Genomic DNA, 22,967 nt, shown 5'->3' on the forward strand with positions numbered 1-22,967 from the left:
TATATGTTTCCTCCAGGAACTTGTCCAAATTTTTTTTTTTTTTTTTTTTTAACTAACTATATTAACTGTCTCATCACATCCTCTGGCAACACATTCCAGAGCTTAACTATCCTCTGAGTGATTGGTCAGGTCTGGGGGGAGGGTGATGAGTTGTGAAGATCAGAGAAAGGAAGAGTTGTGGTGCAGAATTTGGTGGTAGAGCAGTTGGGAGGAGAAGACAAGCTCAAGTCAGTGGCCATTTTGGCGCAGAGGGGTGGTGGAGCACAACTGGAGTTTGTGTGAGGATGTTAAGGCGAGAAACCTTGAAGTATAGGAGTTAGAGGGTCATCAGCATGACTGTTGACGTCACCAAGGATGAGGGAGGAAAATGAGGTTTTGAGAAAGAAGGAGAGCCAAGAGTCAAAATCAGTGAAGATAGAAGAGAGAGACTTATTAGGGGGTTGGTAAATGACTGTTACAGAAGGGTAGAGGAGCAAATAGATGAATGGAGTGGAATTCAAAGGAGGGAGATGAGTGAGATTGAGGCGAAAGAAGGGGTTGATATCTACAAGATAGTGAGAGTAACAGCCCAACATCACTTCCAGGACAATCTGGGCGAGGCATATGTGAGAAAATGCTGTGAGTCAAGAACTCACAGCAGCCAGCAGTCAGCCAATGGCCTGGAACAGAGTAGGAGGGCAGGAAGATTGCTCCTGTTACATGCACCTCGTGGCTACCAGGGACCCGAAAGGTACATGGTGGAGGTGGGAGGGAGGTGTGCTTGTCAATTTGGGCAGGCATAGGAGGCAGAAGGGATTCCTTCTATCCCGCCCAATGCAAGGCCGCCGAGGTGTTGGGGGGGGTGCATGGTGGTTTAAAAAAAAAATTTGGTTGGGATGGGAATCGGGGGATCCTTCATATCCCGGCCCACCGCTGGACCACTGGGTGCTGCGGCAGGTCCAGTGGAGGACTGGAAGGCATTGGGAGGGAGTGAGGGGGGCTGGGTGCAGAGCCTGACAGGGCAGTGAGGGAAGGAGGCTGGGTGCAGAGTCTGGCAGGGTAAGGCACTTGAATATTAAGCCCCGTCTTATATTCAAGTCAACCATTTTTCCTCCTTTTTGAGGGAAAATGGGGGTCTCTACTTATATTTGGATTGACTTATATTCGAGTACATACGATAGATAAAAAATAGAATTGAAATCAGATATAAGTTTATTGACCTTTTAAATGCTTGAATGAGGGGTTCAGAGAGGGGCTCAACTAGGAAAAGTACTGGTCACTAAAATACTAGGACTAGGGGGCATGTCCTGAATGACCTCCTTCTTCCTGGTCATACATTGTAAGCTCTTCTGTTCCTGTCTGCTTGCTCTCTTGGCCCTGTTCCCCTTTGGTCCAGCCTGCACTCTAAAATAAATGCATTCAGGGGTGACTGCAAACCTACCTCTCCAATAATATGATCTAGTTCTTCTGGGAAGTTTCCGTTACTCATTAAATGTGAGATCCATTCAAGAAGTTTAACCTTAAAGGAACATAAGAAACACCTTCACCGGATCAGACCGAGGTCCATCCAGTCCGGTGATCCGCACACGCGGTGGCCCATTTAGGTACTCCTTTTTAGAGACCTGGATTTACCGTATCCCTCAATATGATATGCAAAAAGGTGTGCATCCAACTTGCGCTTGAATCCCAGTACAGTAGCCTCCTCCACAACCTCCTCCGGGAGTGCATTTCAAGCACCCACCACGCGCTGTGTGAAACAGAACTTCCTGACATTTGTTCTGAATCTGCTGCCACTCAGTTTCAGTCTATGATCTCTTGTCCGTGTCACATCTGAAAATGTTAGTAATGCTGCTTCTTGGTCTATTTTATCAAATCCTTTTAATATTTTAAAAGTCTCTATCAAATCCCCTCTCAGTCTTTTCTTCTCGAGGGTAAACAGTCCCAGTTTCCTGAGTCGATCTTTGTAGCTCAAATGCTCCATTCCTTTGACAAGTTTCGTGGCTCGCCTCTGCACTTTCTCCAGACGAGTTATATCCTTCTTAAGGTATGGAGACCAATGTTGGACACAGTATTAAGTGCGGTCTGATCATTGTTCTATAAAGTGGCATTATGACATCTTCCGATCTACTCGTGATCCCCTTCTTAATTTTGTCCAACATCCTGTTTGCTTTCTTCGCCACCGCCGCACATTGTACCGATGGCTTTAGGGTACTGTCAATCAGTACCCCCAAATCCCTTTCTTGTTCGCATTTTGCTAACGTCACCCCCAACATCTTATACTCATGTTCTTTGTTTTTCTTTCCTAGATGCATCACCTTGCATTTGTTTATGTTAAAGTTCATCTGCCACTTTGTCGCCCACCTTTCCAGCTGGTTCAGATCTTTCTGGAGGTCCTCGCAGTCCCTTTGAGAGCCAACCGCCCGACATAGTTTTGTATCATCTGCAAACTTTATTATATTGCATGTTGTTTCCTCTTCCAGGTCGTTTATAAAAATATTGAACAAAATAGGCCCAAGAACCAAGCCCTGGGGCACGCCGCTAGTAACTTTCTCCCAGTCCGAGAATTTGCCATTTATGCTAACCCTCTGCTTTCTGTTTTCTAGCCATTTGCCGATCCATCTGTGCACTTCACCTCCTATTCCATGGCTTAGTAGTTTCTTCATAAGCCTTGCATGTGGGACCTTGTCAAACGCTTTCTGGAAGTCCAAGTAAATTATATCCACTGGATCGCCACTATCCATTTGTTTGTTTACTTTCTCATTTTTAGAATAGCTAGAGAACATAGTAACATAGTAGATGACGGCAGATAAAGACCCGAATGGTCCATCCAGTCTGCCCAACCTGATTCAATTTAAATTTTTTTTTTTTTTTTTCTTCTTAGCTATTTCTGGGCAACAATCCAAAGCTTTAGCTGGTACTGTGCTTGGGTTCCAACTGCTGAAATCTCTGTTAAGACTTACTCCAGCCCATCTACACCCTCCCAGCCATTGAAGCCCTCCCCAGCCCATCCTCCACCAAACGGCCATACACAGACACAGACCGTGCAAGTCTGCCCAGTAACTGGCCTAGTTCAATATTTAATATTATTTTCAGATTCTAAATCTTCTGTGTTCATCCCACGCTTCTTTGAACTCAGTCACAGTTTTACTCTCCACCACCTCTCTCGGGAGCGCATTCGAGGCATCCACTACCCTCTCCGTAAAGTAGAATTTCCTAACATTGCCCCTGAATCCACCACCCCTCAACCTCAAATTATGTCCTCTGGTTTTACCATTTTCCTTTCTCTGAAAAAGACTTTGTTCTATGTTAATACCCTTCAAGTATTTGAACATCTGAATCATATCTCCCCTGTCTCTCCTTTCCTCTAGGGTATACATATTCAGGGCTTCCAGTCTCTCCTCATACGTCTTCTGGCGCAAGCCTCCTATCATTTTCGTCGCCCTCCTCTGGACCGCCTCAAGTCTTCTTACGTCCTTCGCCAGATAAGGTCTCTAAAATTGAACACAATACACCAAGTGGGGCCTTACCAATGACCTGTACAGGGGCATCAACACCTTCTTCCTTCTACTGACTACACCTCTCTTTATACAGCCCAGCATCCTCTGGCAGCAGCCACTGCCTTGTCACACTGTTTTTTCACCTTTAGATCTTCGGACACTATCACCCCAAGGTCCCTCTCCCCATCCGTGCATATCAGCTTCTCTCCTCCTAGCATATACGGTTCCTTCCTATTATTAATCCCCAAATGCATTACTCTGCATTTCTTTGCATTGAATTTTAGTTGCCAGGCATTAGACCATTCAACTAACTTTTGCAGATCCTTTATCATATTTTCCACTCCCTCTTCGGTGTCTACTCTGTTACAAATCTTGGTATCATCTGCAAAAAGGCACACTTTTCCTTCTAACCCTTCAGCAATGTCACTCACAAACATATTGAACAGGATTGGCCCCAGCACCGATCCCTGAGGGACTCCACTAATCACCTTTCCTTCCTTCGAGCGACTTCCATTAACCACCACCCTCTGGCGTCTGTCCGACAGCCAGTTTCTGACCCAGTTCACCACTTTGGGTCCTAAATTCAGCCTTTCAAGTTCAACAGCCTCCTATGAGGAACTGTATCAAAGGCTTTGCTGAAATCCAAGTAAATTACATCTAGCATATGTCCTCGATCCAGCTCTCTGGTCACCCAATCAAAAAATTCAATCAGGTTCGTTTGGCACGATTTACCTTTTGTAAAGCCATGTTGCCTCGGATCCTGTAACCCATTAGATTCAAGGAAGTACACTATCCTTTCTTTCAGCAAAACTTCCATTATTTTTCCAACAACTGAAGTGAGGCTCACCGGCCTGTAGTTTCCTGCTTCATCCCTGTGACCACTTTTATGTAGTTTCCTGCTTCATCCCTGTGACCACTTTTAGTATTAGTTTTATCCTATCTTAATTTGTAAACCGGCTAGATACTTGTTGATGGTCGGTATATTACAATTTAATAAAACTTGAAAACTTAAAACTTGAAACTTCCCGGTGGGGGGCAGTCCTTTAGGGGTGCGATTCGATGCGATGTCCTTCGGGGAGGCCAGGGTGGAAGCCGACAGCAGCGCTTCCTGACTGACTCTCCCTCCTGCCCTTTAAAGCAGATGCGGCAGCGGCTGGCCAGCAAGAGCAGTGCTGCCGCTACAGATTTAGGGGGCGAGAGGGGAGGGTCTAAATCAGTAAGCCAATTTTTTTCTAAATTTAAATTGATTCGAATCGATTCACCCGATGTGAATCAGTGAACCGATTTGAATTGTGAATCGGGCAGCACTAGTCCATAGTGTCCTATCCTATGTCCTTAGTGCCCTCAGTGCCTCCTTCCTATGTCCTTAGTGCCCTCAGTGCCCCTTCCTATGTCCTTAGTGTCCCCCAGTGCCTCCTTCCTATGTCCCCCTCACTGCCTTCCAGACTTTGTCCCACCCCCACCCTCCGAAGCCTGCCTGCCTCCCTCCCATCCCCCTTTGCAGTATAACCCTTGAGAAGCATGTTTCCATTCTCCCCCCCCCCCCGCCACTACTGCCGCCGTGCAGCCGACCCCACTGACCCTCCCATTGCGAGTCGACCAATGGGCCTCCTGACTCCAGAAGTGCTCTGGGCTAGCTGCTTTGCGGCCTTCTGCTGCCCTGATTTCCTCTGCCGCGTCTCTGATGATGTCATCAGGGACGCAGCAGAGGAAATCGGGGCGGTGGAGGTCTGCGAGGCAGCATGATTGTAATGATGTGGATGCTGCTGGATGCGGGAGGTTTGTGGTCATCTCATAGTGGGAGGGTCGGGTGGGAGGGTCAATGGGGGTTCGAGTGTGGTGGTGGGGGGGGGCGACGATGACAAACTGTCTTAGAGTAAAACAGAACCCTAGGCGCGCATGTGCACTCCTACCTGCCTTGGACCTACTGATCACAGAACACGCAAGTGGGAGTGCGCATGTGCGCTTAGGGTTTTATAATTAGATACCTCAAGGCTCAATTCTGTCTCTACTTTTATTTAATATCTTTTTGTCACCACTACTTACCCTTAGTCAATCTATAGGATTTTCCTATTTTGCCTATGCAGACGACATTCAGCTCTTGCACCCATTAAATACAGCTGATTCCAATGAGATAATAAATATAAACAATAAATTAAATCAAATAAGTCAGTGGCTTAAAGATAATATGTTGGCCCTGAACGTTACTAAATCTTCAGTAATGTTTTTTCCATGGAAAAATGATCTTAAATTCTCATCGCAAATAATCTTAGATAACTCCCCACTGCAAAGAGTAACAACAATGAAAATACTGGGAGTGTTATTAGATCAAGAACTCTCCTTTCATGATCAGATTAGTTCAGTGGTTAAAAGCTGTTTCTGTAAGTTATGTCTTATCAGATCCTTAACAAAAGTCTTAAAACCAGAAGCTCTTAATATTCTCATTCATTCTTTGGTCATTTCTAGGCTTGATTACTGCAATACTTTGCATCATGGTATAACCCAGAAAGAAATAAGAAGACTACAAATCATACAAAATACAGCAATAAAAATTATTACTAATTCAAAAAAATATGATCATGTCACACTTCTGTTACAAAAAGCACTCTGGCTACCAATCTCGCATAGAATAATTAATAAAATCACACTGATAACCTTTAAAATCCAACAAACTAACGCACCAATATTTCTGGATAATGTTCTCCCTAGGGCCTTTTAGCTGGGCGGTCTGCCCAGCTAATTTAGACAAGCGCCGGGCTATCATCTGCTGCTGCCGCCGCTGCTGAACATTAAAAAACAAAAAAACCCGGCTTGGAGATTTCAGCCCATAGCGAGCTTATGCTCCGGGGCTCTATTGGGGGAAATGCTGCCGGGTCCTGCCTTCGCAGAAACAGAAAGTAGGCAGGACCCGGCAGCAAGAAGAGCAAATGCTTCACTAACCTTTCTCCCGCCTTAGCCCGTAGCGAACGCTTGCTTCAGGGCTCTCAACATGTGCGTGCCGGCTTCCCTTCTCTTCCCTCCAAAACTGGAAGTTATGTCCGGGGCGGGGAGGGGGGAAGAGAAGGGAAACCGGCACACACATCAGAGCCCTGGAGCATGAGTTCGCTACGGGCTAAGGCGGGAAACTTACAATTTGCTGCTCTTGCTGCCGGGTCCTGCCTACTTTCTGTTTCCGCGAAGGCAGGATCCAGCAGCATTTCTCTACATCGCTCCTTAGTTTTTATGAAGTGGTGCAGTGAGGGGCCATTGGCTGTGGTTACCACAGCCAGCACTTTACTGGCGCAGGCAGTAGCAGCAGGAGGACGATAGTGGCCTTATGTAATCAATGAGGCGAGCCCAGCGGTGGCGCTGCAGTGCCTGTGGGAGGCGTGCGAGAGTGTGACAGCCGCCCTGGAGCCGCTGCACTTCAACAAACTGGACTTTGGTGAGACCGGCGTGCTCAATCACTTCTACAATGCAGGTGCACGGGAAGCGCGAGAGTGGGGGTAGAAAGTGGCCAGAGTGAGAAGGTATCAGGCCCCGTGGGGTTGTTGGGGGTATATATGGGGTTTTTATTACTTATAACCAGCTGAATTTCAAAATAAAAGTGTGAGCAGAGTGGCTGTACTGTTATAAATAATTCGCTTAAAAAGTGCACTAACGAATTGCCATCTTAATGGAAATTCTTGCAAGCCCCCTTGTTAATACTGCTGTTTTCTTGGTAGTTATTTCAGCTGGGGGTTTGTTTGTTTTTTTTGGCAGCTCAGAAGAGCCAAACTGAGCAGTCTTTTACCTCTCCTTTACTGTCACTACAGAATTTGCTTTTTCTTCATTGTCATTTTCAGAGTCCCCACTCCCTTTTTCCTGCTCCTTCTTTTTACAGCTGGGCCTTCCTCCCACAAAAGGACAAACGGTGAGTGAGAAGTGTCACCACCACATTGTCCTGTCCAGAAGGCTGAGCCTTCCATGTCTGCTTTCAAAGGCTGTTCAGAAAAATCTAAAATTGGAAAAACTGAATTGAAGTTTTCCCCATGAATTTGATTGTACTTGATCAGAAAATAATTTTTATAAAAAATTTGAAAGCCCTTCCTGGGGTCCCTCAAAGTCACTGATTACAAAGCTCCATTTTTCTTAAAATTTGCTATTATTTTTGATTAATGAAGCAATTTTATTGGTATTATAGCTATAACTGTTTAGATTGCTGCAGCTGCCAATGCTCCTGGAGGGAGGTTTGTCGGTCATCTCACGGTGGGGTTCGCATGGAAGGGAGAGATAGGAGGGTCAGCGGGGTGGGGGGAGAAGTGGGCTGCTCTGGTTGCTCCAAGGCCTAGCGTCATTAACTTCTTTGGGCAATGTTTACAATTTGCTGCTGTTGCCAGCTTTAGGCCTTCCTCTCTGCCGAGTCCTGCCTAATTCCTGTTTCCATGAAGGTAGAATCCAACAGAGAAGGCCCGAAGCCAGCAACAGCAGCAAATTGTGAATGCTGCTGCTGCCCGAAGAAGTTCATGACCGGGGAGGGGTGACAGAAGGAGGAAAGGGAGCAGAGGGTGGAGAGAATTGCTGCACGCAACTGGAGGGAGAAAGAAAGGGCGAAGGAAGATGGGGGAGGGTGGGGAGGGTGGGAAAGGAAGGAATGAAAGGAGATGCCAGGGCATGAAGGGGGAGGGAGAGATTGAAGAAAAGGAGAGATATGCCAGGGAATCAGGGAATGGAAGGAGACAGAGATGCCAGCCCGTGGGGTGGGAAGGAAAGAAAGGAGAAGAGAGAGATGCCAGAGGAGGTGGTGACAGAAAGAGAAAAATGGAGAGCTGGCAGAGCTGAAATCAATCATGTACAAAGGAGAGACGGGCACAGGGTAGACAGTTTATGGAAGGAGCTTAGAAAGAGGGAAGATACCATATAGAAGAGGGAGAGGGCAGACAGTGGATGGAAAGGGCTGATGCTGCATGGAAGACAGAGAGAGGACAGATGCTGGCTAGAAAGAAGAGAGTGAAGACAAGATGATTAAAGCAGAAACGACAAAAGATAGAAAAAAGATTTTTTGTTGTTTTAGAATAAAATAGTATTGTAGTTGTATTGATAAAACTTTTAGAAACAGAAAATAAGGTAATCTTTTTACTGGACTTATTTTAATACATTTTTTACTAACTTTAGAGACCAAAACCCCCTTTCTCAGGTCAGGACAGTATAATGTAACAGCAGTATACTATATTGACCTGAAGAAGGAGGCTGTGGCCTCTGAAAGTTAATTGAAAAATTGATTAGCCCAATAAAATGGTATATTCTTATCTTCAATTTAATGTTTTATTTTTATTTGTTAATTTGTAAAGTGGTGATTGTTATGTATCAGTTTTTTCAAATTTACATTTACTGTCTTTATATTTTGCACAGTATTAGGGGACAAGTGTCACTGTTTCTGTGGTGGCAGATTCTGGTTTCTTGATGGTTCAGTTTAACTTTTGTGTACATATTTTTATTTTTAGCTTGTGATTATTCCATATTGGGCAAGGGTGTATCTGTGTTCTGTGTGTATGAAAAGGACATGGTTTTATGTTAGCATCGACTGTACAGGATCAATTGATTGTGCAGGATCTGGTTTGTTTAGTTTTACAGTGTGTGTGTTGGTATTCTAGTGCTCACTGCAGTGTTTAAGATGCTGCCTTATCCTAGGTGTACCCTTGTTGTGTGACTCATGGATTATTACTAAAAAATAACTTTTTTATATAGAGGAGAGGGTTGTTAAAAATGATTAGCACTGGCTGTCATATATACTAGGTACGCCACTGGATTTAATGACCCTATTCTAACCACCAAATTTCCCTGTCCCGCCCCACCCGGCGACTTTTTTCATGCCACCCGGCTGAAAAAAATTTTTGGGGAGAACACTGGCTAAATTGATAAAATTTCCTTTCAAGGGGTCCTCGTTATTTGATGAGGACTTGGACAAGCTGGTGCAGACGTTAACTGATTCTAAAGTGCCTCGTTTGCCTGAAGATAGGCCTAGGCCATTAGCTCAGGATGTTGCTGCTCTTGGGCGTGGACGAGATTTCCGCCATTTCTGCTATCCTCAAGGGACCACTTCCCCCTACTCTCCTGGAATTTCCAGAGGCCGGTTCTTCCAGCCCATGCAGTCCTTTGAGGGGCCCACCGGGGTGCGGGTAGTACCCCTGCTGGGTTCCCTGCAGCCCGTCCTGCCCAATTACTCTTTGTTGGCTTCTGTCCAGCTGCGCGATTTTTATTCAAAGTGGACAGATATCACATCTGATCATTTTCTCGCTTCTCTCTCACAGGTGACGTGGAAGCTTTTCCCAGACCCTTCCAAGATTGTTGGATCTCCACACTGTGATTCCAGTTCCTCCTCAGGAGTGGGGCACAGTTTGGTACTCAGTTTACTTTGTGGTGCCAAAGAAAGAAGGGACCTTTTGGCCCATCTTAGATTTGAAAGGGGTCAACAAGGCTGTCCACGTTTCGTCCTTCCGCATGGATCTCTGAGGTTGGTGATTCTGGCAGTTCAGCCAGGGGAGTATCTGACTTCTCTTGATCTGATGGAGGCCTACTTGCACATTCCAATTTAGGCCTCCCATCATAGTTTCCTGCGTTTTGCGATTTTGGGGCAACATTATCAGTTCTGTGCACTTCCCTTTGGTCTGGCCATGACTTCGGACGTTCACCAAGGTTATGGTGGTCATTGCGGCGGCATTGTGCAAGGAGGGCATTCTGGTTCTTCCCTGTCTGGACGACTGGTTGATTCAAGCACAGTCGTTCCAGGAGAGCACCCGGGTCACGGCTTGGGTGGTGGAATTTCTGAAGTTGCTGGAATGGGATGTCAATCTTTCCAAGAGTCTGTTGGCCCCCTGTCAGCGCATGGAGCATCTTGGAGTTCTGTTCGACACCTCCTTGGGAAGGTCTTCCTCCTAGAGGCGTGGATAAGCAAATTGCGATCTCAGATTCGTCTGCTTATGGCATCCCAGTGCTCTTGGGCGCAGGATTTCCTCCAAGTCTTGGGGTCGATGGTGGCTTCCCTAGACATAGTGAGGCGGTCAAAATGGCAGTTAGGGAGGCAAAACTTTGAGTGGAAGAAATTCTGGCAAAAAACATTAAAAAGGGGGACAAATCCTTCTTCAGGTATATTAGTGACAGAAAAAGGAACACAGGCGGGATAGTATGCCTTAGAAGACCGGACGGAAGTTACGTGGAAGCAGATTCCGATAAAGCCGAACTACTGAATGAATACTTCTGCTCAGTCTTCACCTGTGAGGCACCGGGACACGGTCCGCAGTTGAAGGCAACACAAAGCACAGAAGACCCGTTTCAGAATTTTCAGTTCACACCAGGTGAAGTTTACAGTGAACTGGCAAGACTCAAGGTGAACAAAGCCATGGGACCAGACAATTTGCACCCAAGAGTGCTCAGAGAATTGAGCGATGTCCTGGCGAAACCGTTGGCTGAGCTATTCAATCTCTCCCTAAGTAAGGGGAAAGTTCCCCTGGACTGGAAATTAGCTAATGTCGTTCCTCTGCATAAAAAGGGTTGCAGGGCAGAGGCTGCGAATTATAGACCGGTGAGTCTCACATCAATAGTGTGCAAACTCATGGAAACACTAATTAAAAGCAAATTGGACACGATCTTGAATGAAGGGAATCTTCGGGATCCCAGTCAGCATGGATTCACCAAGGGTAGGTCCTGCCAATCCAATCTCATCAGCTTCTTTGACTGGGTAACAAGAAAGTTGGACTTGGGAGAGTCTTTGGACGTCGTGTACCTGGACTTCAGTAAAGCTTTTGACAGTGTCCCACACCGCAGGCTGCTAAGCATGATGGAATCGATGGGGTTAGGAGAGACACTAACTGCATGGGTCAATGATTGGCTGAGTGGCAGACTTCAGAGGGTGGTGGTTAATGGTACCCTCTCTAAAACATCGAAGGTGACCAGTGGAGTGCCGCAGGGCTCGGTCCTGGGTCCACTCCTTTTCAACATATTCATAGGGGATCTGACTCAAGGGCTTCAAGGTAAAATAACACTATTCGCCGATGACGCCAAACTATATAATATAGTAAGTGAATGCAGTTTACAGAATTATATGGCGCAGGACCTGCTTACATTGGAAAGTTCGTCCTCAACCTGGCAGCTAGGCTTCAATGCTAAGAAATGTAAGGTCATGCACCTCGGAAGCCGAAATCCATGCAGGACGTACTTTTTGAACGGAGAAACTTTAACTAGGACTTCAGCAGAACGAGATTTAGGAGTAATCAGTGCAGACATGAAAACTGCCAATCAAGTGGAGAAGGCTTCATCTAAGGCAAGGCAGATATTGGGTTGTATCAATAGAAGTTTCGTCAGCCGAAAGCCTGAAGTCATAATGCCGTTGTACAGGGCCATGGTGAGACCTCATCTGGAGTACTGTGTGCAATTCTGGAGGCCACATTACAGTAAAGATGTGCGCAGAATACGAAGAGAGACTGAACAAATTGCAGCTCTACACTCTTGAGGAACGTAGGAAGAGGGGAGACATGATCGAAACATTTAAGTACCTCACGGGACGTGTCGAAGTGGAAGATGATATTTTCTTTCTCAAGGGACCCTCGGCCACAAGAGGGCACCCGCTCAAACTCAGGGGCGGAAAATTTCATGGCGACACCAGAAAGTATTTCTTCACAGAGAGAGTGGTTGATCATTGGAACAAGCTTCCAGTGCAGGTGATTGAGGCAGACAGCGTGCCAGACTTTAAGAATAAATGGGATACCCATGTGGGATCCCTACGAGGGTCAAGATAAGGAAATTGGGTCATTAGGGCATAGACAGGGCGTGGGTAAGCAGAGTGGGCAGACTTTATGAGCTGTAGCCCTTTTCTGCCGTCATCTTCTATGTTTCTATGAGGGTGAGAAATTGGCAAGTCGATGCCAAGAAGAAGAAAGAGCGAAGCACACCGAGGACATTGACCCGAGACCGAAGCGAAAATTGAAGAAGGGACAGTCAGCGATCCTAGTGGGAGACTCGATCCTGAGGCATGTGGACAGCCACATAGCACGAGGGAGAGAGGATCGACTGGTCATCTGCCTCCCAGGAGCGAGAACCAAGGACATCGTGGACAAAATTGGAAAGATCCTGGACGGAGAGGAGACGGAAGAGACTGTAGTAATGATCCACATCGAGACGAATGATGTCAGCAGGAGAGACTACAGAAGAAGCACGCTGATAGAACAGTTCTAGATTCTGGGAAGGAAGCTGAAGATGAGGACCCAGAAGATAGCGTTCTCAGAGATCCTACTGGTACCGAGGGCAGATGTGAAAAAGCAGGAGGAGCTACAATCAATAAACGCGTGGATGAGGAAATGGTGTGAGGAAGAAGGATTCCACTTCATGAGGAACTGGACTGTCGGCTTTCCCCTTCTTCTTAGTTTAAAGCCTGTTCTATTCCTCTCTTGATGTTGTTTGCTAGAAGTCTAGTTCCCACCACGCTCAGGTGCAGTCCATCTCTCCTATAGAGTTTGCTCTTGCCCCCGAACAGTTTCTTGATCATATGTCTCTTTAGCTATAAATTACAATATTATTATTAAAACTTAGCCAAAAGGAAAGATTTCTAAACTATAAAGTTTTACCTTATACAAAATTGTTATCTCTTATAATAAAACCCTAAGCGGCGCATGTGCACTCTTATCGGCGTGCTTCTATGATCCGTAGGTCAGTGGCCGGCAAGAGTGCGCATGTGCGCTTACTACGGCCTCATGCGCGATCCGCTCCAGGCACCCGGAGGCAGAGGAAACCGCTGGAGGCCGGCGGACCGGACATGTTCTCTCTTCTGGGCCTGCCCGAAGAAATCCTCCTCCTCATATTTTCTTACCTCGACTCGCAGGCGCTGGCAGGCTCGGCCAAGTGTGCCGCAGGCTTCACCACTTCACGGGCAAGGACGCGGCATGGAGAAGGATAGCCCGAGGGTGCATTAACTCCGGCTTCACGCAGCAAGGCGCCGACATGTAAGCCAGCAGGACCGCGAGTGTGGGGCCATTGTAAGTGCGGATCGGTCGAGGAGCCGCCGCTGCCCGAGGCTTTGAAATTGCTCTCCCACCTTTCAGTTCTAGCCTGAGTGTATGCCAGCTAACTTTCAACATAAACTTGAAACTTGAATGTATAGACTTACATTTTTACTTGCTGTCTGATATGCACAAATTTCTTAGGCCAATGAGTGTGCATTTGCATATATATTTTATAAAGTATGCACATATATGCAAACTCCTCCACAATGCCACCCCCAGAAATGCATTCACTCAGTCCAAATATTCTTATACGCATAGAAGATGTACTGTACATCTATAATAATAAAACCCTAAGCGCACATGCGCACTCCTACTTGCATGTTCCCTGATCCCTGATCTGTAGGTCTGTGGCCGCAGGTGTGTGCATGCGCGCTTAGGGTTTTTTTTCCCCCTGTAAAACAATTTGTCTTTATCGTCCTCGCCCCCCCACCCCCTTCCCCGACACACCCAAACCCCTGTTCAGCCTCCCATCCAACCCTCCCACCGTGGTCTGACCCTCCCATCCGACCCTCCCTTCCCGCGGTCTAGCCGGCTCCCTTGCCGCTGCCCCTCTTCCCTTCCCGTGGTCCCGACAAACTTCCTGACTCCAGCAGCGGCCACAGCACTCTAAACACGCTGCTTCGCGGCCTTCTACTGCCCTGATTTGTTCTGGCCGTCTCTGATGATGTCATCAGGGACATGGCAGAGCAAATCAGGTAGAAGGCCGCGAAGTAGCATGTTTAGAGTGCTGCGGCCGCTGCTGGAGTCAGGAGGTTTGTTGGGACCGCGGGAAGGGAAGGGGGGAGGCGGCGAGGGACTAAGGGAGCCGGCCAGACCGTGAGGACGGCACGCGGCATCTTCAACAGCGTGTAGGCGGGCAGCGCGTGAAGGAGTTTGAACAGGTGGTGGCAGTTTCGCTCAGAGGAACAGCTGGAGGGTATCGTGCCGGTGCTGCAGGTGTCCTATGCAGGTAAAAATTCTCAAAGGAGGGGGAGAGGGAAAGGGGGCTGCTTTGAGGGAAGGGTGTGCTAGGAGGCAAACAGCTTTGCTTGGGGAGAAGACAGAAGGGGGGCCATGGAGAGACAGTCAGGGAGGAACTGGAGGGGGAGAGGAAAAGGAGGCTGCTTTGGGGGGAGGGGTGTGCTGGGAGACAGACAGCTTTGCTTGGGGGAGGGGAGATAGTAGGGGGCCACGGAGAGACAGGGAGGAACTGGAGGGAGAGAGGGAAAGGGAGCTGCTTTGGGGCGGAGTGTGCTGGGAGGCAGACAGCTTTGCTTGGGGGGAAGACAGAAGGGGGGCCACAGAGAGATAGTCAGGGAGGAACTGTAGGGGGAGAGGGAAAGGGGGCTGCTTTCTAGCACCCGTTAATGTAACGGGCTTAAACACTAGTTTCTTTAATAAGACATTAACTATTTTTTTCTGAGGCCCTTCAAGTACCTACAAATCCAAAATGTGGCCCTGCAAAGGGTTTGAGTTTGAGACCACTGTTGTAACCAAACAAACTATTTCCACATGGTTAGCGGCCTGCATTTCTTTTTGCTATGTTCAGGCTGAGCTGCTACTCGAAGGACGTGTTACAGCACACAAAGTTCAAACTACGGCTGCTTTGGTGGCCTTTTTGCATTCCACACCCATTGAGGATATTTGCAAAGAAGCTACTTGGTCTTCAATTCACACCTTTACATCTCACTACTGACTGGAAACCTATTCCAGATTAGATGGTTAGTTTGGCCAAGCAGTGCTACAGAATTAATTTTCTTCTTGAAGGCCAACTCCATCCCTTTTCAGTTAAGCTAGGGAGTCCGACGTGAGAATATGCTGCCTGCTTGTCCTAGGATAAAACACAGTGACTTACCATAACTAGTGGACAACAGGCAGATATTCTCACATCTCTCTCTCCCTCCTCCCCTGATTGGCTTCTTAGCTTGCTTATGGAACTGAGGAGCTGCGAGCTGACGTCAGGTGGGAAGGCACTCACACGTATGCGGTGTGAGCAGTCTCAAGCTTCGCTAAAGCTTAAAGTGATAGTACACTTTAGCACTGTCCATACTAGGCTCCATGGATGATGTCACTCACACGTGAGAATATCTGCCTGCTGTCCCCAGATAACAGCCATTACGTTAAGTAATTGTGTTTCCCTGCCTGCTCTCTCTCTCTCCTTGCAGTAAGGTAGCATGTTTGTTATGTAGACTAAGAATGTAAAGCTAAAGTTGTACTATTACTAAATACAGCTCATTGGTAAGACAAAACTGCATGAAAAGCAGGTGCTGTGTACAAATTAGTTTTTCAGGACATCGTGATTTCATTTATTTTGTTGTTGCTCTTTGGGAGCAAATTACAGCAATCCATTACTCATTTTCCTATGTTCTACTTATGTTTAGTTGAGACCAGAAAAGTCTGAAAATAGAAGTGGGTACAGCAGTCCCTGGATCACCAGGCACGTCAAAGACCGCAAGCTCCACACAAGCTGGGAAAAGGGGTGGCAGTTATACACACCCCCACTAAATCCCCTTCCTCTTCAAAGAGCCATCTGCAAACTATTACTAACCAAAGTATCGTGCCTGATCTGAAGAAGGTGAAGTCTAAAATTGGATCCACAGATAACATAAAGCACCAGCCAGGTGGTGGAAAGGTATAATATCTTGACATTCTAGTTTATGCAGATGATTTCCATTCTGTGTATGGACTTGGTGGCTTCTGGCTCAGCTGGAACCAGAGCTAGCATCTAGTACCATGAGCCTTCATGTGCAACTAACTACCCGGGATTTTTCCCTTTCTATATCACTGTCATCACAGGAACTAGTCCTTGCAAGACTTGAAGGCTGCAACACACAGATTTGTTTTGTATTCTTGCACTCGTCATTCTAGTTATTGGAGAGTGACTGGAAAATCTCCAACTAGAGATGTTGTGAAATGCTACTTTTAGCATCCTTAGCTTTGGCCTGACCCATGGGGTAGAAGACTTGAACCAGGAATTGGTTCTCCTGGTTTTTTAAATTTATTTATTTTAAAAATTTATATTCCACTTAATGCCCTAAGCGGATTATAGAATACAATACTGTCTGCCACTGAGTCACTGGATTGGCCGTTTCAGATTTATGAATTTGAATTTAAGAGCTTGCAATCATACTCAGCATATCTTAGCTTATTGTTGAAGCTAATTGCTGTCAAGCGATGCACAAAACAAACCCATTTGAAGACACTGCTCAATTAGACAACCAATAATTGAGTTAAATTTTGACCAACTACTAACAAACAGTTGATTATAAGGGTAGAATGGAAATGGAAACATTTAATTTGATTTTATAATACTTTGTGCAAATAAGAGGAATATCAGATGTATGGGTATCCTTCACTGGAAATGCTGTCGAAATCAGCCTAGTTTGTTACCCTGAAGACAACAAACGATCCTAATGCTTAGATAGTCCAACACAGAGTCCCAACTTTAGTATGTGTATTCATATTACTTCCTTTCCCCACCACTATCCTTTGGATCGCTGATTGTGTATCAATCACGTGATGGCGCCAGGTACAGAATCACGCTGCAAACAAAGATAGGTGCCGGAAATGTAGATGGGTTTTCCAGACCTACATTTCCGGTGCCTAGCTTTGATGTGACTTGTGCCTCCATAGATGCTTTAGGCCAGTTAATGCCACTTCTGGCATTAGGTGGTCTAAAGCGTCTATGGAGGCATGATTCTGGCTCTGATTTTTTTAGGCGCTGGTAGGCATCTTGAGATTCAGGTAGAAAGTCATTTAAATGGCGTTTTTTACTGAGCTTGGGTGCTGGTTAAAGAATCTGGGCCTTTGTGTCCCATTATGACCTGATGGGAGGGTGTATTTCCTTATACGACTCCTGAAGTAAGAAAGACACATATGTGTTCCATCTGGCTGAAGTCTATGGTCAGTGGAATACAAGATGATATAGGCACACTTTCTAAGATTTTTTTTAGTTCTTTTTTGTTTCAGTACATGAATTCTAAACATTAAGGGGCCCTTTTATACTAAGTTGTTCAAAACCCATTTCTAGCATGCCAGTGAAAAGGTCATTTTGTATTTGTTTTATTTATACCTGTCTATTTATTATTTTGTTTTATATCCTGTTCTCCCCAAAGAGCTCATGAATGGGTTACAAGTTGACATACATGATATACAGTTTAACAGGTTACAATTTGCTATATTTTTGATCCATAACATAAATCTATAACAAATATACCGCATTAGCCTTTCGGTCCAAGGTGGTGTACAGGGTAGAAAAAACATCAGGAACAGTAATTTTTAACAAATTAGAATAATACAGTTTTACAAATGCATAAAAAAACAATAAACAGAAAATTGAGGTTTGTGATAGGATAAGATGATGAGTGAAAGTTGTCTAGTCTTGGGTCAACAAGGGTTAATTTAAAACTGGTGTGCTTTCAGGAGCTTCCTAAAATGCATGCATGATGTAGAACGGTCCAGGTGACTCCATTCTGGATCTTTAGAAGCTGCTTGGCAAAAAACCTGTGAGGGAATTCTTGGATGATCAAGGAGTAAAAAGTGTATCGTGTGATGAATGGGAAGTGGCCCCAAGGCCCTGATTGGCTCAGACACCTAAGGCCCCTCCCAAGGGTGTCTAAGCCAATTAGGGCCTTGGGCTCAGGGGCCTTAGGCATCTAAGCCAGTTAGGGCCTTGGGCCCTTCCCTGTGCAACACATGATGCACCAAGGAAGGAAGGCCTATTCATGGGGGATCACCATGCAATCTAACCAATCTTATTTCTGTTCCTCTCCTTCCCCATTCCTCCCTGCCCTTCTCATGTGGAATGCATGCTCCGTCTCCAACAAACTTAGTCAGGAAAGCAAAGATACAAATGGAAGAAAAATGAGTTGACAAGGTAAAATGGGGAGATAAGACATTTTTTTTAGATATATTAGTGATAGTAACAAGTGCAAAAGTGGCATTGTGAGACTCAAATGTGAAGGAGAGGAATATGTAGAAGCTGATAGAGAAAAGTCCCAAATTGCTTAACAAATATTTCTGTTCTGTGTTCACGGCTGAAGTGCTAGGAGCAGGACCGCAGAAGACAAACGTGAATAGGGATGGAGGAGTAATAGACCCTGATTGATTTCAGAGGGTTGTATTCATGAAGAGCTATGCTAAAATAAAGGTAAGACAAAGCGATGGGGGCTGGGACGGTGTACATCCTAGGATGCTGAAGGAACTTAGGGAAGTTCTGGTAGCTCCGCTGACTGACCTTATCAACGAGTCTCTAAAGTCAGGAATGGTATCGGAGGACTGGAGAAGGGGCGGATGTGGGTGCCTCTCCACAAAAGTGGAAGTAAGGAAGAAGTAGGGAATTACAGGCCGGAAAGTCTGACTTCTGTGGTAAGCAATTTAATAGAAACACTTTTAAACAGTAGAATAGACATCAAACTGTCCATACCCTGCTCTGTGGATGATGTCACCCATATGTGAGAATATCTGTCTGCTGTCTCGGGAAAACACCTGTTACGGTAAGTAACTGTGCTTTTTGGAAGGCCCCGAGCTTGAGGCCGCATCTGGAGGGCCTCTGCAGATGTCAGTGTGATGACATCACATGCATGCGTGCCTGAGCATGATATTGCATTGATGTCCACAAATGAATGGAGGCCCTCTAGACACGGCCCAGAGCTTGGGAAAGGAAACATGAGGTTCGTGTGGGGATGGGGGCGGAAACAGGGCAGGGCCAAGTGTCCTCGGTTGGTCAGAAGAATTTGAGTTTTGTTATGAAAGGCCATAGACTGGAAAAAGTCTCTGGTAGGTTTCAAAGATGTTCTCCCCATGGAGCTGGGTTAGATAGTCTCTCAGGGTTTCTGCAGCTGGCATTATGCTTGTTGCAGGTTTCTGGGTCTCGCTGCATCTTTGTCAGTAGAAACCGATGTTTCAGCCACCATGCTATGGACTTTTACAACAAAACTCAAATTCTTTTTGTTTCAAGTGTTAGTAAATTTACTGTGAAAGTATGGCAAAAAGAAACAGAACAGCAATTGTTGCCTAAGAACAATTAACCTCCCTCCCTGCACCAAAGGAAAACACATGGGTTTTGTTTTCATGATATGTTTTACAGCAAAGTGAATGAACCAGAAAAAGGACAATTAGGAAAGAGAGTGGAATTAGATGGCACCATATTGCAACATACATCTGGCACCATACAACATTATTACCACAATTGCAGGTACCAAAAAAAACCCTCAGCCAGAGCATCCTTATTCATGCTGGAATAACAAATGCTGTCAGGTCTTGTTGCATGATGTTTTCTGGAACTGAACATTTATTATTGTAGGCTGTCAAGGTTGTGTCAACGCTTTGATTTTGGAGGGGGTGGGGGTGGAGACTTCATTGCTTTATCCTGACTGGTTGGAGATGACTTCCCATATGGAGATGCCTTTCCCCTGTTCCATTACTTCTGTCTGCTTCCATGGAACTTTCTCCAGGGCAGAGGTGGAGGTTTGTTTGCACTTTTTATTCAACCATGAAAACCATTGTGAGCTGAATCTGTTAGGGTAGGTGAGGACATCTTTGACTCCTTGAGCAACAGCTCTTGTTTTCCTTTTTCTACAGTGCACAAGTTGGTCTCACTCGTGTTCTGAGATAGCCTCCTGTTCCCATCCTTTAGTTTATGAACCTCCAGGACTGATGGGTGGGATTCCTGCTTATGATACCCAAACACCTTACTGCCACGATTCTCCTTTTTTCTCTTCAGCCTCCAGGATTTGTTCCTGTGAATGTGACAGTGATTTCTTTGGGAATAGAGGTTCAGTCACACGCTCTCCTTGTGCTTGGATAGCAGCATCTTTTTCAGAGTTAATGGAGCTGCGTGTGCTTGAGGAAGTGAAGGAGGATGGACAGAGGGAATGCACCCTGGTGCGGGGCGGCCTACTCAACCCTCTTCCAGGAATGGCAGCTCTTACACACCGTACTGACTTTCTACTTTAGCTTTCAGCTGCACAAAGCTGTTCTCCCATGCATTCATGGAAGGGTTTCAGGTCTTCAGTCACTTTCTTCCCATGCAGTCACACTCCTGCTAGCAGTGGGATCTGCCAAGCGATCTGGTCCTTTAGTTTGGCATTGCAATCATGATCCTCTGCTCATGTACTCTTCTCTGAAAAAGGTCATTTCATATTTGAAGAATCCCCCCATCACAGCAGGGTCCACAATGCCATTCAGCAACATGGAGAGAGGGTTGACAGGAAGATTTGGGTCATTGTGATGCTGCTGAATCTCAGCCATCATCTTGTCATTGGTTTTCTTCATAGTTTCAATGGCATTCTCCAGTGGGCTCACCATGCTAATAGACATGCTGATAACAACAAACCAGCGAAGATGTCGGGTAGCTTGTAGGCTGGGACGCAGGTGGTTAAGAACATAAGTTGCCCCCGCTGAGTCAGACCAGAGATCCATCTTGCTCAGCGGTCCGCTCCCACGGCGGCCCATCAGGCCTAGTGCCTGAACAGTGGTCCCTGATTAATTTTATAACTTACCTTTAATCCCATCCCTATAATCTACCTCTACTCTTATCTTTCAATCCACATGGTTGCAAACTCATTCTCCGGATCCTTGAGCCCCTTGCAGAAAGGGCGTGAGTAGCTGAATTTCTGCACATTATTGGCTTTATAGAATTTAAAAATCTGCTCAGGGACACATTTATTCTTGAAGTGCTCCTGTTCCTCTAGCACCGGCTGCACAGTGAAACACTGATTATATTGTCCATGGGAGTTCCTGATCTCCAGTTATGGTGGATAAGTGGTCTTAAACTTCTCTGCATTGGGAAAAGGTGTCAGCAGTTTCATTTCAAAGTTTTCTTGACACTCATACTCTTTTCCTCAGTAAATAAAAATCTTATTCCGCAGGAATGTTGGGAAGCCTTGCCCATAATAACCAACAGCAAATTAGTCTGGGGTGGAACGCAAAACCTTCATAATTTTCTCATAAAGTCTTGCTTGTTGTTGCAGGGTTTGACTGAGAAGCTGATAAACAAAGATCTCACTCTCATATTGCTCTGCCAGCTCCTTGCACAGAACAATGGCCTCTTCCCACATCTTGCCTTTGTCAAAATACTCGATGATAAAGACTCTCCATCTGCCATTGGTTATGTAGGTTGCCAATCCTGCATTCGGGCTGTCTGGGGATCATTTGACCACTTCAGTAACCTGGCATGGAGCAGCAGTGTATATGTGGCCTCAGTGTAGTTTTCATAACTCACATGTAGATCTTTGAGTTTGTACAGATATCTGATGTACATAGCCTGACAGTCTATTTCTTTGAAGAAATTCAGCAAGTTGACTGTGCAGCTCATGCAATAAGCTTTGTTATCATCATTCATCACTGCCCTGTAATCCAGGAGTTTCTCCAACAGGCCCGTTAGCAAGGCAACAAAGTTTGGATAGCTGGGGATGTTTCTTGCAGCAGTTGAGGAGAATCTTTTCAAAGAGCTGCTTATATTCATCTCCACAGCCTCCTTCCATTTCACTGTCTAACTTCTTAATGATCTCATCTTCAAACATGCTAAATTTGTTGTTCATCTGATACTCATACAACATGTCAAAGAAGATGGGAATGGTGGACTTGCTCAATCTCAGGTACTAGGGTCATCTTGAGAATGGGTCCCACCATGCGTGGGATGAACTCAATCTTGTGCTGTCTTTGAAAGGATTGCTGTACACTTTGCATGGGAAAAGTTTTCCAGTTTCAGAGACTCCTGGATAAGGAATGCCACAGCCAAAGTCAGTGCTGCTCAAAAACTGTTTTGTTAGAGTCTCAGAAAACTCTTTTATGGCCCAATGAAACTGCCTCCTCACTGTGAACAGACACCAAATCAGCTCTCAAAACTCAAATTTCTGACCAACTGACTTTCCTGCCAAAATTCAAATGCCCTGTTCCCAATCAGGTCAGTGAACCCACTATTTACAAAGTCACACTGCAGACTTCAGAGCATGCCCTAAAGAAAGCCACAGCATAGTGGCTGAAATTTCGGTTTCTACTTGAAAAATACGCAGTGAGACCTGGAAACCTGCAACAAGCACAATGCCAGCTGCGGAAACCCTGAGAGAACATCCAACCCAGCTCCACGGGAGGGGTGGGGGAGGGAGGGAGGGAAAACATTTTTAAACCTACCAGAGACCTATCCATTTTATGGACCTTCAGAACAAAATTCAAATTTCTGACCAATTGACTTTCCCACTAAAATCCAAATTGGTGGACTGCCCTGTTCCCAATCAGGTCAGTGAACCTACTATTTACAAAGTTACACTGAAGACTTAAGAGCATACCTTGAAGAAAGCCACAGCATGGTGTCTGAAACGTCAGTTTCTACCTGACAAAGATGCAGCGAGACCTGGAAACCTACAACAAGCACAATGTCGGCTGCGGAAACCCTGAGAGAATGGCTACAAAGACTGTTCTCTAACATTAAACATCACCGAGGTTGATTATGGCAAATCACCTAAAACAATTGTTCTGGTAATTGCTTATACAGTAT

At 45.7% G+C, this 22,967-nt stretch overlaps 1 protein-coding gene across 1 annotated transcript in view; it reads left to right on the forward strand.

Annotated features, from left to right (window-relative positions):
* Positions 1-22,967, forward strand: part of LOC117347137 (microtubule-associated protein 2-like) — a 220,677-nt gene that overhangs the window by 164,841 nt on the left and 32,869 nt on the right. The window contains 6 exon segments of the mRNA XM_033917567.1: positions 7,301-7,368; positions 9,371-9,613; positions 9,746-9,835; positions 15,850-15,891; positions 15,893-15,936; positions 15,938-16,100. Coding sequence (XP_033773458.1) covers positions 7,301-7,368; positions 9,371-9,613; positions 9,746-9,835; positions 15,850-15,891; positions 15,893-15,936; positions 15,938-16,100 — 650 coding nt within the window.

This window comes from Geotrypetes seraphini, chromosome 13 (assembly GCF_902459505.1).
Source record: "Geotrypetes seraphini chromosome 13, aGeoSer1.1, whole genome shotgun sequence".
Taxonomy (NCBI): domain Eukaryota; kingdom Metazoa; phylum Chordata; class Amphibia; order Gymnophiona; family Dermophiidae; genus Geotrypetes; species Geotrypetes seraphini.